This window comes from Cupressus sempervirens, chromosome 8 (genome assembly GCF_028749045.1).
Source record: "Cupressus sempervirens isolate cs-2001-9-10 chromosome 8, ASM2874904v1, whole genome shotgun sequence".
Classification (NCBI taxonomy): Eukaryota; Viridiplantae; Streptophyta; class Pinopsida; order Cupressales; family Cupressaceae; genus Cupressus; species Cupressus sempervirens.
Window position 1 is genome coordinate 603,858,802 of NC_143125.1, and position 12,241 is coordinate 603,871,042.

Here is a 12,241-nt window from a genome sequence, read left to right on the forward strand (position 1 = left end):
CCCCTAACTAATATTAGAGTTGATCACACCTTTTTGGAGATTAATTCATCCTTACTAATCTTCATTCGATCCTATTTGTTTTCATTATATCATTGGTGGAAGTCTCTGCTTTTATTATGTCATTGTAGATCATTGGTTTTAATATCGTCACTTTTGTTACAAACGTAAATGGCAGAATACTTGCTTGATTAATCAGAGATCGAAACGATCAATATATACAAAAGGATGATAGAATAGAATAGAAACATTCTATTCTACACTACAACTAAATATTAGAAACATTCTAATATTTACAGTAAACTACAATAGTGAGCATTAAAGATTATTCTAATACCCCCCCCCCCCCCATAATGCTCAATCTATTCACTACACCAATAGATCCCCTGAATTTAACAAACTTATCAGGACCAAGGGGTTTTGTGAAAATATCTGCTGGTTGCTCTGAGGTAGGGACATAGAGTAACTAAATAGTTCCATCTTCTACTAATTGTCGAATATAATGGCAATGAAGCTCTATGTGCTTGGTTCGTTCATGAAACATTGGGTTTTTGGCGAGTTTGAGTACTGCCTGATTGTCTGAAAACAAAGAAGTTGGACCCGCTTGAGAAATATGCATATCTGCAAGCATCTGACGGAGCCAAACTGCTTCACAAGCTGCCTTGATAGCTCCTCTATATTCTGCTTCTGTAGAGGAGAGGGCATGTGCCTGTTGCTTCTTACTGGTCCAGGTAACTGCTGCAGATCCGATACTGAACACATAACCAGAAGTAGATTTCTTGTCATCAACTGAGGCGGCCCAATCAGAATCGGCGAATCCACGGAGCTGAGGAGTAGTACTACTTGTATAACAAAGACCATAATTTGAAGTACCCTGTACATAGCGTAATACACGTTTTGCTGCAATCCAATGATCAATCTTGGGGTTTGTCATGAACCGGGAGATGTAGCTGACTGCAAAACTGAGATCAGGTCTAGTAGTAGTAAGATAGATGAGACTACCTACTAGTTGCCTGAAGAGTGTTTCATCTACAAGAGGAGAATCAGATTATGCGGACAATTTCAGACCAGTCTCCATAGGAGTGGAGGCAGGTTTGCAATCCTGCATTCGAAACCTGTCAAGCAAACTTCTGGCATACTTGGACTGAGACAAAAAAATACTGTTGTCAGTCTGCCAAACCTCAATACCTAAACAATAATGAAGCAATCCAAGATCGGTCATGTCAAAAGTTCTGCATAGATCCTGTTTGATATTTGAAATCAAATGTTCTGAACTCCCAGTAACGATCAGATCATCCACGTAGACAACAAGAAAAAGAATTTCATTACCAGGGTGTTTAATATACAAATTACTATCTGACGGGCTGCACTGAAATCCCTGAGTAACCAAGTACTGATCAATCTTTATGTACCAAGCCCTAGGAGCCTGTTTAAGACCATAGATGGCCTTCTTGAGTCTACATACTTTTGGTTCTGAACCGGCAACCTTAAAACCTGGGGGCTGTGTCATGTAGACTGATGCAGAGCCACACCTTGGAAAGCTCAGGAGGAATACTCACTCAACTGAGTTACTTCAAGGGGCATGACATCAATCAGCCGGGATCGAACTCGAACCAAACTCAAGATTGGATTAATCAGAATATATAAATCTCCATAGTTTATCTTCACCCGCACACCAAGATCTTTTAACCCGGAATGTCCTCAAAGAAAATATATTTGCACTTTTACAAGAGAGACCAAGATCGAATTGCTGCCAAACTCCATAGTCGATTATCTATATCCTTTCTAAGGCAAAAACTGAAACTTTCTCTATTACCCAAATTCAGATGCCTCTCTTACACAGCCAACCGACTTATTTAAAATTGACTCTCCTTTTCTAATAAAAGGATGAGAAACGTTTTTTCGTCTTCTATCCAAGAAAAGGATAAGAATTCGAAACTGCCTACTACCTATTATTGGAATCTGACAATCATTATCTACGAATTAAAACTATTCTAATTTAAAAATCCTATACCTAGTCCTAGGTGGCTATATCTGGAGAGCTCATCGAACTGCTACTCTAGGTATGCCACCACATGTAGGACGTTTATTGAAAACATTAAATTTAAATATTGAAAACATAAAACATTTCTTATTTTATTTCCCGCTCTGCTACTGCAGCATACCAAAAATGATGCAGAGCCACACCTTGGAAAGCTCAGGAGGAATAGTCACTCAACTGAGTTACTTCAAGGGGCACGACATCAATCAGCCGGGATCAAACTCGAACCAAACTCAAGATTGGATTAATCAGAATATATAAATCTCCATAGTTTATCTTCACCCGCACACCAAGATCTTTTAACCCGGAATGTCCTCAAAGAAAATATATTTGCACTTTTACAAGAGAGACCAAGATCGAATTGCTACCAAACTCCATAGTCGATTATCTATATCCTTTCTAAGGCAAAAACTGAAACTTTCTCTATTACCCAAATTCGAATGCCTCTCTTACATAGCCAATCGACTTATTTAAAATTGACTCTCCTTTTCTAATAAAAGGATGAGAAACGTTTTTTCGTCTTCTATCCAAGAAAAGGATAAGAATCCGAAACTGCCTACTACCTATTATTGGAATCTGACAATCATTATCTATGAATTAAAACTATTCTAATTTAAAAAACCTATACCTGGTCCTAGGTGGCTATATCTGGAGAGCTCATCGAACTGCTACTCTAGGTATGCCACCACATGTAGGACGTTTATTGAAAACATTAAATTTAAATATTGAAAACATAAAACATTTCTTATTTTATTTCCCACTTTGCTACTGCAGCATAGACTTCTTCCTGTAATTCACCATTGAGAAAAGCACTCTTCACATCCATCTGATGAACTTTCCAACCATATTGAGCTGCAATGGCAAGAAGAATACGAATAGTACTCATCTTAGCTGTTGGAGCAAATGTCTCCTCATAGTCAATGCCTTCACGTTGGGTGAATCCTCGAGCAACAAGTCTGGCTTTGTATTTGTCCAAGGTACCATCTGCATGGTACTTGACCTTATAGACCCATTTACAGCTAATGGGTTTCTTCCCAAGAGGAAGATCTGAAAGAACCCAGGTGTGGTTCTTCTGAAGACTTTGAAGCTCAGCATCCATTGCATGTTCCCATTCTGGAATTCCTTTGGCCTCTGCATATGTCTGGGGCTCAAGGATACTATGGATGTTTGCCATAAGAGCTATATTAACTGTGTTGTGCTGAATGCTCTTATTTCTGGAGGTTCTACCCTCAATGAGTTCATCAGGACGAAGATCACTAATCGTTTTAGCCCACCATTTTGGTCGAAGAGTCGAGGAGCCAATATCAAATGCTATCGGGATAGCTGTATTATCAGGAGGTGGCTGAGGTGGTGTATCAGTAGCATCAGATGACTCATGTAAAATAGAAGAACCCAAGTCAGAGATTGCTGAAGACTGAATCTCAGAATGCAGTGGAGAGTCAGAGAGCGGAAATGGTCCAAGTTCCTCATCAAACACAACATCACGACTGAAGATTAAACGATCAGTATTTACATCAATCAACCGATAGGCCTTATGTGTGTAACTATATCCTGTAAACATACGTTTTTGGCTTTTGGAATCCAACTTAGTGCATTTGACATCAGGAATCCATACATATGCCAGAGAGCCAAAAACTTTCAAATGGTTGATCTTAGGTTTGCGACCAGACCAGGCTTCCTCAGGGGTTTTATGATTAACGGCAAGAGTGGGTGACCGGTTAAGAAGATAGACCGCTATGGATACTGCTTCTGCCCAATATTTTCTGGGAACATTTCTATGTTCTAACATAGCCCTAGCCATTTCTGTGATGGTACAGTTACAACGCTCTACAACACCGTTTTGTTGAGGAGTGTGAGGTGTGGTGAGCTGACGTCTAATGCCGTGAGTAGTACAGAAGACAGAGAAAGCAGATGAACAAAATTCCCCCCCATTATCGGTCCTAAGAGTACGGATGGAGGAACCAGACTCTTTTTCTACTAGAGCTTTAAATTGCTGAAATACAGGAAAAACATCTTATTTTGCTTAAGAAAATATACCCACATTTTGCGACTAAAATCATCCACAAAGAGTAAGAAGTACCTGTTCCCGAAAATAGAAGGAGTATTCATAGGACCACATACATCAGCGTGGACCAACTGTAGCACTCTAGATGCCCGCCATGATTCGCCATTCGTAAATGGTGTCCTATGTTGCTTCCCTGCTTGGCAAGCTCCGCAAACGCGATGGTTCTGGGTCTGGATGTTAGGTAGGCCATGGACTAAATTATCCCGAGCAAGTTGTGCTAGATATTGCATGTTCAGATGACCATATCGCTGATGCCAGAGGCTGCTGAGAGCGGATGATTCGGCGATGAAGGCATGCTCAAGAGAATCTCCTGAATCTGTAAGTCTATAAATACCATGATCCTCAAGACCAATAGCAAGGATAGTGCGAGAAGCACGATCAATAATTGAACACTTATTTCCACTGAAGACGACATCCAACTGAGGAGAGTGCTTCATAATCTGACTAACAAACAGAAGATTATGTTTCATGCCAGGAACATAACATACATTGAGAAACATGAGTTTTCTTCCTCCAGACTGAATCTGAACATTGCCTTTTCCAACAATATTGTATTTTTCGCCGCCTCCAAAGATGACTGAATCAGAATAGGGAGTGAATTCAACAAACCAATCACGCCTATGAGTGAAATGTCGAGAGGCACCAGAATCGATGTACCAGGCAGAAGATTTCGCATGATTTGTAGGTATGCTGGCCATAAAGGCATGATAGAGAGATTCTTTCTGCTCTGAGTGCTGGGCATCATTGGCTTGCTGTTGAATTGAGTTTGACTTTTGATGTTGTTGATACAGATGGTCATAATATGCAAGTGTCTCAAATGGCACAAATTTTGAGGTGAGAAAATGAATGACCCAAAAAAAATGGAGAAGTATACGAACGAGAGCTTGAAAAACCTAGAAATAATACGCTGTCGAAATTCAGATCCGCTGGCTCAAAAATTGAGGCACAAAAATCGAGACACCCACAAAAATCTGATGAAGACCCATTAAAGATCTCGAAAAACCCACAAAGAATTTGCAACCAGAAAAATTTGTCTAGACCCACAAAGTAAGGTTTCGGGCAAAACCCTAGTCGTTGGCTTTGAAGGTCGATTTAGCAAAAAAAATGGTGGTTTTACAGTCGACCAGTGCTGGAAGGAGGTCACGGCAGGATGAAGGAGGTCATACGAACACCGAAAACCAGAGCACCGACGCCTGGAGGTCACACGAATGGGCAAAAATCACGACCATAAACCTGCGAACGTCGAACCTCCAATAAATCGCGAACTTGCAAAAATAAATGGCGGATTGACGTCTTTGCAATCAGAAGATATTTGTCTTGATTGATGTCAGTCGCAAGCATAGACCAAAGATCCGCCGTTTGTAACTGAGACGCAGATCACCAAGGAAAAAGAAACGTGATTTTTAAAAAACCAGCGATTTTCAAATTTTCCAGAGCCGCGATTTTACCATAGAAAAACGTGATTTACAGTCATCCAAACCCTAGCTTGAACTAGGTATAACGAAGCAAAATTATTTAGGAAGAAATAATTTCAAAAACCAGGTTTAGATAATTTCAATAAGAAATTATTATTTTCAAAGAAAATTTAACCTCGCTCTGATACCATGTTACAAACGTAAATGGCAGAATACTTGCTTGATTAATCAGAGATCGAAACGATCAATATATACAAAAGGATGATAGAATAGAATAGAAACATTCTATTCTACACTACAACTAAATATTAGAAACATTCTAATATTTACAGTAAACTACAATAGTGAGCATTAAAGATTATTCTAATAACTTTCTCCAATCCTTAATAAGTGTTGCCCAAATTCTTATATTCACAATCCTAATTTTTTATCGTTGTGCACTTATGCATCAATACCAATTTTGGAGGGGTAGAAAATGGTTAAGTCTTATCCATAAGACCATTTTCATGAGCACTAATATGACAAGAACATAACACAACAAATAGAGTGGATAGTTAAAATGGTCATATTTAGTTGAGTATTGATAAAACACCACACACCACTCTACTTAAAGAGGTCCCCCTTTAAGAAACTATAAGGATACACAATCCCCTCATCCATGGACTAGGTAGATAATGGAGAAAAAGTTATTGTGTGACATTGTACAACAATTGGACAAGTTGACCATGTGTGCAAATAAGATGAAGCAAAACTTGGATACTAACATTGTTCAAGGTAAAGCTATAAAATAAGAGCCATTGCATTTGCATTTGTATGAATATAAACAAAAAGAAAATGGTTAATGGAAAGTAAAAGAAAAGTTTATATATATTTGTAGGCTTACACTCTTGAGAAAAACAAAAGTCAAGAAAGTAGCTTACACTCTTGATATCCTAGACAAAGTGAAAATATACAATGCATTTCATTTATCATGCTTAAGAGGTAGGTCAGAGCACACAATGAATAACAATAAAATCTTCAATAGTAAGTTAAGAAGAAAAGCTAGTGTGAGAGCCACATGGAACATTGAGAAGAGGTGAGAGTGCTTTGAAGAGGCCAATTAAATTCAATTGAAAAGGACTAAACATCTAGGAAACAAAGTTGGAAAATGAAGAACTCACGGTTAAGCATGCAAATCTACCATTGCATTCAAATAACTAACCAAAAAATATGGTGCAAAAACAAAGGACCTTTACACGAGCATTAAAATCTGGGTTGGCATTTAAGAGCAATCTAAAATAAATTTGTGAGAGAGCTACAAAGTTAATAAATAAAAGTATTATCATGCTTGTATAAGAATTTTGCTACTTGGTATTGGTAGGTATTATTCTGAGCATTCACACTCTTGAAACTTTCTTAGTTTTCTCTTCGACTATTTTGTACTACGACTACTTTTTGAAAAAAAAAAAAAAAACTGTTTAAAAAGAAGGAAAAGTTGTATACATAAATATAACACCTTATTGTACTTACTTTAGACTTCTAATTGTAGTCTCTACACTTAGTCTTACTATTTAATCTAATCTAATGTTTTTCTATCAATAATAACAGAACATCAAGTTGTGTTGAAAATAAATTATAGATTATCAAAGTTACAAGAGCAAATATTCCACAGGCTTTGTTATATATATATATATAGAGAGAGAGAGAGAGAGAGAGTGTTTTAATATTATAAAAGCATACTCCAAGTTAGAAAATTCTTAGTAAAAATCAAAATTACCTTTCGTAGATATTATTATTCTTCTATATTGCATGGAGGTCTTAAAATTCAGAAAAAGACATGTTACAGTCAAATTAATGTCGTAAGTTTTATTATTGTGTGACCAAAGCAATATCCCAACCTTTGTTGTTCAATTTTCTTTAGCAAGTAGTACATGTCTGGTGTAGAATTTCACATTGCAAGCATACGGAATGAGACTAAGAATTACAATTACAACGTAACATCTCTTGTTTTAATTTATGTAAATGCCAATGAGTCCAGCTAAAGAAGTGCATGTCTAGCGTGCTTGATCAGCCATGCACACACAATACTATGCACTCTTAAATCAATATATGTTGATCTACAATACTGATCTACAATATTGATCTACATGTGAATGATAAGCATCGAATTCCTGTTAATACTGTCAATGGTATAGATGGTAGTCTTGGTGCAACACTGATAAAGCCAAGTGATACATGAAGCTAAACCAACTAATGGGTGCCTAATGTACACTATATTATCCTAAAAGAAATTCAGAATATCATGATCTGAAAAAGATTGCCTGCCCAACATTAAATATTGAAATTAACATTGCTTAGAATTTAAAACTAATCAAAGGCATTACAGGGACAATTGATTTCAACACATATTAGCGTCTGCATTATAGTTTTTGGAACAATTCATTGTAATTGAATCACCATTTGAGGTGCTCAAACAAAAAATTATATTAAATAAGATAAATACCCCACAGGAACCTCCATAAGTGATAAAATGTCAGTGTAACGAAGATCTGCAGAGCAATACATTCAGGTAAGCAATGGTAATAAAACTAATTTGGCATTTAAGTAATGACAATAAGTTCATGCATGACAGACAAGGAATTTGTAATATTCATTATAGGCCACCATAAACACAAGACCCTGTCTGATTGTAAGCCTCTGCCAGAAACTCTAATTCAACCCACGTTACACCTCAGTTCCACAGTATCAATTACCTGCTAGAGAAAGTTGTTATTTGCTGCATCACCTGAAGGCAATGTTCAATTATCCCAAGCAACTGAACACAAGGGAATCAAAGACAAATCAGATTTTAATCTGTGACACTAACTAAAAATGGTGCAAAACATTCAGGAACTTCTCTTAAGTTACCATTTCATTATGCAATACTTGAAAACAGGCACCAAAATCAAAACAAAGGCAAACCAGAAATTTTCATGTCATCAGGAAAACTGTATTTTGAGAGTTCCACCAAAATGCAAATGTCAGGTTAAAACAATAGAAAACAAGCTTTACAAAAGGCTGTTCAGGATTCAGTTGTAATGCTCATAGAACATAGATTATTATTTATTTAGCTAGATCATAAATATGAAACAGGGGATGGGATCGATAAACGATGACATTGCCCATACAAAAGCACTAGCCATTTTCTAAAAAGTATATTATGATTTATCATATTTGTTACTTAATTTATCCCTCGTTTTAGCATGCTAGCTGAACTTTTGGCCTACTTGGATCGAAATAAAAGATGGAGCCAATAAGTGATAAAATTGCCCATACAAAAGCACGAGAGATATCTCACAAGTATACTTTGATGTTTGTTAACTACAGCCTAATTGTCCAGATTTAGGTATGACTCATACCAGGTTGTAATGACCTGTTGCAAAGCCCTAGCTTTAATCACCTTAGGAAACCTTTTTTGCCAAACTTAGATATGGAAAATTCACTAAGAAATTATATATGCAGTTCAATCTACAAAAACAGAGAGAATAAATGCTTGAGCTAGAGCAAAGTATGGCACCAAACGTCTACTAACTAGCCAATTTGATGGTAGATCTGATTCTAGCATAGGGATGCAAGCTAGTTCATGAATACACTGGCTGCTAGATATACATTAGCACTGTTGGATGCCTTCAAGGCCCACTCAAGCTACCCATAAATGTTTTTAAGATTTTTTTCATTTTTTTCAAAGACAACAATTTTCTTATCTGCATTCCAACATGACTTTTCCTGTAGGAATTTATTTAGATCCTATTTAAATTTCCTTTGCTCAAAATTTCCAGTCTCGTTTTTTAATCTTTTTGAAACCTGACTTGTGCTACTATAAAGCGACTTAAATGGGTGGTGGCTTACAACCTAAGTTGTCGGTTCGGGTTCAGGGACGGGTTCGGATTCAGGTGCAGGTTCATGGGTTTGGGCAAAAATAAAAATTTCCATTTGGGTTTGTGGGGGGTTTGTGAGTGTGTGAGTAAGAGAAACATACATAATTGTAAAACTAAATCATTTCATATAGTATGAATGTGTATTGCTTGATCATTGATTAATGCCAAATGTCAAATATAAACATTAAATACTCGCTCATTAATCTATGTTCACAATTCTCAAGAAAATCATACATTGAATTACTGAATTCCAAAATAAAATTTCAAAACATAGACTAGTTCATCAAATAATAAAGTTTGAAACATAATGATAATAGTAACAAGTGTTTATTAGTTTATAATATGATTCTTGAAAGGATTTGTGACTCCGCCATCAATCTCTAGCACCTACACTTGAAGCTTGCAAAATGGACACACCAAAATGATAGAGCCAGATGAGAGAGTGAATGAGAATTAAAATATGTTTGATGTATCCTAACAGGCTACTTTTAGGGTTAGAAGGAGAAATAAATAATAATAAAACTATAATCTTTAGTGTTTTCAGTTGCTTTTTGGTCCCATGGGCTGTGGGTTTTCGCAAACCCCCAGGGGTCCGCCTGGGTCCCTGTCATAACCTGCAGTTCCATGGTGGCTCCGCACCATGGACTGTGGATCCGCGCGGGTGCAACAAACCTGGGCCCAGACCCGGCTGGCAGGGTCCAAACCCTACAACGTAGCTTACAACCATTATGACATCAAATCTCATTAGATTTATCAACACAAAACTCACCTTTATTTCACCCTTGGATCACTGTATTTTTCTTGATCATTTTCTATTATGGAAATCAGGTAACAACAATCTGTAATTATCTGTGTAATGATAAATGTACATTGTCCATACAATGGTAGGGTAAGCCATCATTGTTACTTCGCCTGTTCTAGTCTTTATGTTGTATAGAGTATTTTATTTGAGAGGAATAATTGGAGGAAAACAAACCTTCAGCTGAGTTGAGGGCTTAGAAGCAGCAGTGCTGTCAATGAGGATGTCACTAATAGCCTACAATAATGACATAAGCACGTCACCCTGCATGAAGACACGATTGATCTGGCTCCAGGCTAGAACCAGGATAATAATGACCGAATACATTTTAAGCATAGAAATCATCTAAACTTCTTAGTCATTATTTTCTACTCTTGTGCGTAATAGGTTCATCAATTGATATTAAAATCTGACTTCAAAGGGCCAAATTTGGGCTAAAATAATTAGTGCTAAACAATATAGGCCAGTGGCTATGGGGCAACTTATATGCACCTGTAGCCAGTGTTAATTAGTCAAAGTCTTTAATATTTGCCTTGAATAATGGTGCATATATGTTGCACTGTAGACACGCCCAACAATATAGAGTTATATATGATATCAGTTATTTTTGACACTCATTTTCTACCATGTGATGGATCAGTTTTCTGTAAAAGCTTCTATTTTGTTTATGTAAATAAAATTCAGAAAATATTATTTCCTATTCTTGTAGACTTTTGGAAAAGACCAAATAGAATACTAACTGATTTCCTGCTTGATAATGGCTCAAATACAAATTTAAGTATGCTAACCTTCACTGATCCTTCAAATCATTAATGCTGATATATTCTCATTTTTACTTCCTACTTTCTTACATTATGACCCCATAAAGCCTGACCTTGCCTGGTACTAAGCAACTGAATGAAATGTTGATATTTACGCTGATAGGGCTAGCCCTACAATGGCAGCAATGGGTGGTCAGCAGATCCGTGTACATAAATAGAACTGCTTGGCATTCTTAACAATTACAATTGAAAAGCATATTGAATTTAAAACATATATAATTGGAACGCTAAAGCTCAGCTCAGCCAGCTTTATGTTTATATCAAATGCTGAAGATGAATTGGAAGCGCTTGTGCTGGCTGAGCATTACAAGCTGACATAATGTCCCTTTATTTTCCTTACCCAGCAAAATTTGGGAATGTAAACACTGCTAACTGGGGTCAGGTAGAAAGAAGCCAAAAAAAAAAATAGAATAAATATCTTTCGCCTTTCTTCAGTAATAAATGCCACTCTTCCTAGGAGATGATGAGGAATCTATGTAAAAGGGCTCCTATATCAAATATTATTCAAAGCTACAATCTGCTCCCAATTATGTAAGGCTATCTTAGATCTGTTACAGTTGGAATCAACAGCCACAAAATTTAATCTCTAGGCATTTGATTCAGGCCAAGCAATTAAATAACTTTCTCAAGGGTTTGCCTGCAATGGACGACAAAAACATCTAATTTAAATTAAATTAAAACTTTCCATGGAAGGGCTGTAACCATTTCAAAGGGGCAATAGTAGTGAAGGGTTGTGACTCCCTTAATAACAAGGCATAAAAGGGAATTCATTTCCTCCAGAGTGGGACATGAAATAATTGGGGAAACAACATTTGATCCGACACCAGAAAGTCAAGACAAATAAGAAATAAGAATCCGCATTTAATTCAGAATAAGGGCATCCAACTATAATATTTGGTAAAAATGATGGATATGTGATATCAAGGAAGATCAAAAAGAACATCAGATTGATATAAGATATCTACATTCAGGCAAACAGTAAATTGGTGAATTAACCAGTATTTGGTATGCAATGTTGAAAAATCTTATTTTATGTCTATACTCTTCAATATATCTTTGACCAAGATATTAATAAGCCTGTCAATCTATTTTGTTTCTTTATTAAATAAATTTATCAATTCCTTTTTCCCACAAGCCATCATATGTGGAATGGAAGGAAATATCTTAGTTGAATATTCCTGCCACTTGTGGGCCAAGAGGTGGGCTG

At 36.6% G+C, this 12,241-nt stretch overlaps 1 protein-coding gene across 3 annotated transcripts in view; it reads right to left on the reverse strand.

The window, feature by feature from the left end:
• Positions 1-7,478: 7,478 nt before the first annotated feature.
• LOC149543877 (uncharacterized) overlaps positions 7,479-12,241 on the reverse strand; it is a 127,759-nt gene continuing 122,996 nt past the window's right edge. For 2 of the 3 annotated variants that reach the window (XR_016355723.1, XM_089798541.1), the window contains 2 exons: positions 8,251-8,312; positions 7,479-8,046 (listed from right to left, as the gene is read on the reverse strand). Coding sequence is in view for 2 of the 3 variants with exons in the window: in XM_089798541.1 (XP_089654667.1) it covers positions 8,031-8,046; positions 8,251-8,312 (78 nt within the window). In the remaining variant the exon portion in view is untranslated. Of the gene's footprint in view, positions 8,047-8,246; positions 8,313-12,241 lie in introns of those variants that run through there. The other variant, XM_089798543.1, reaches the window with a different exon arrangement.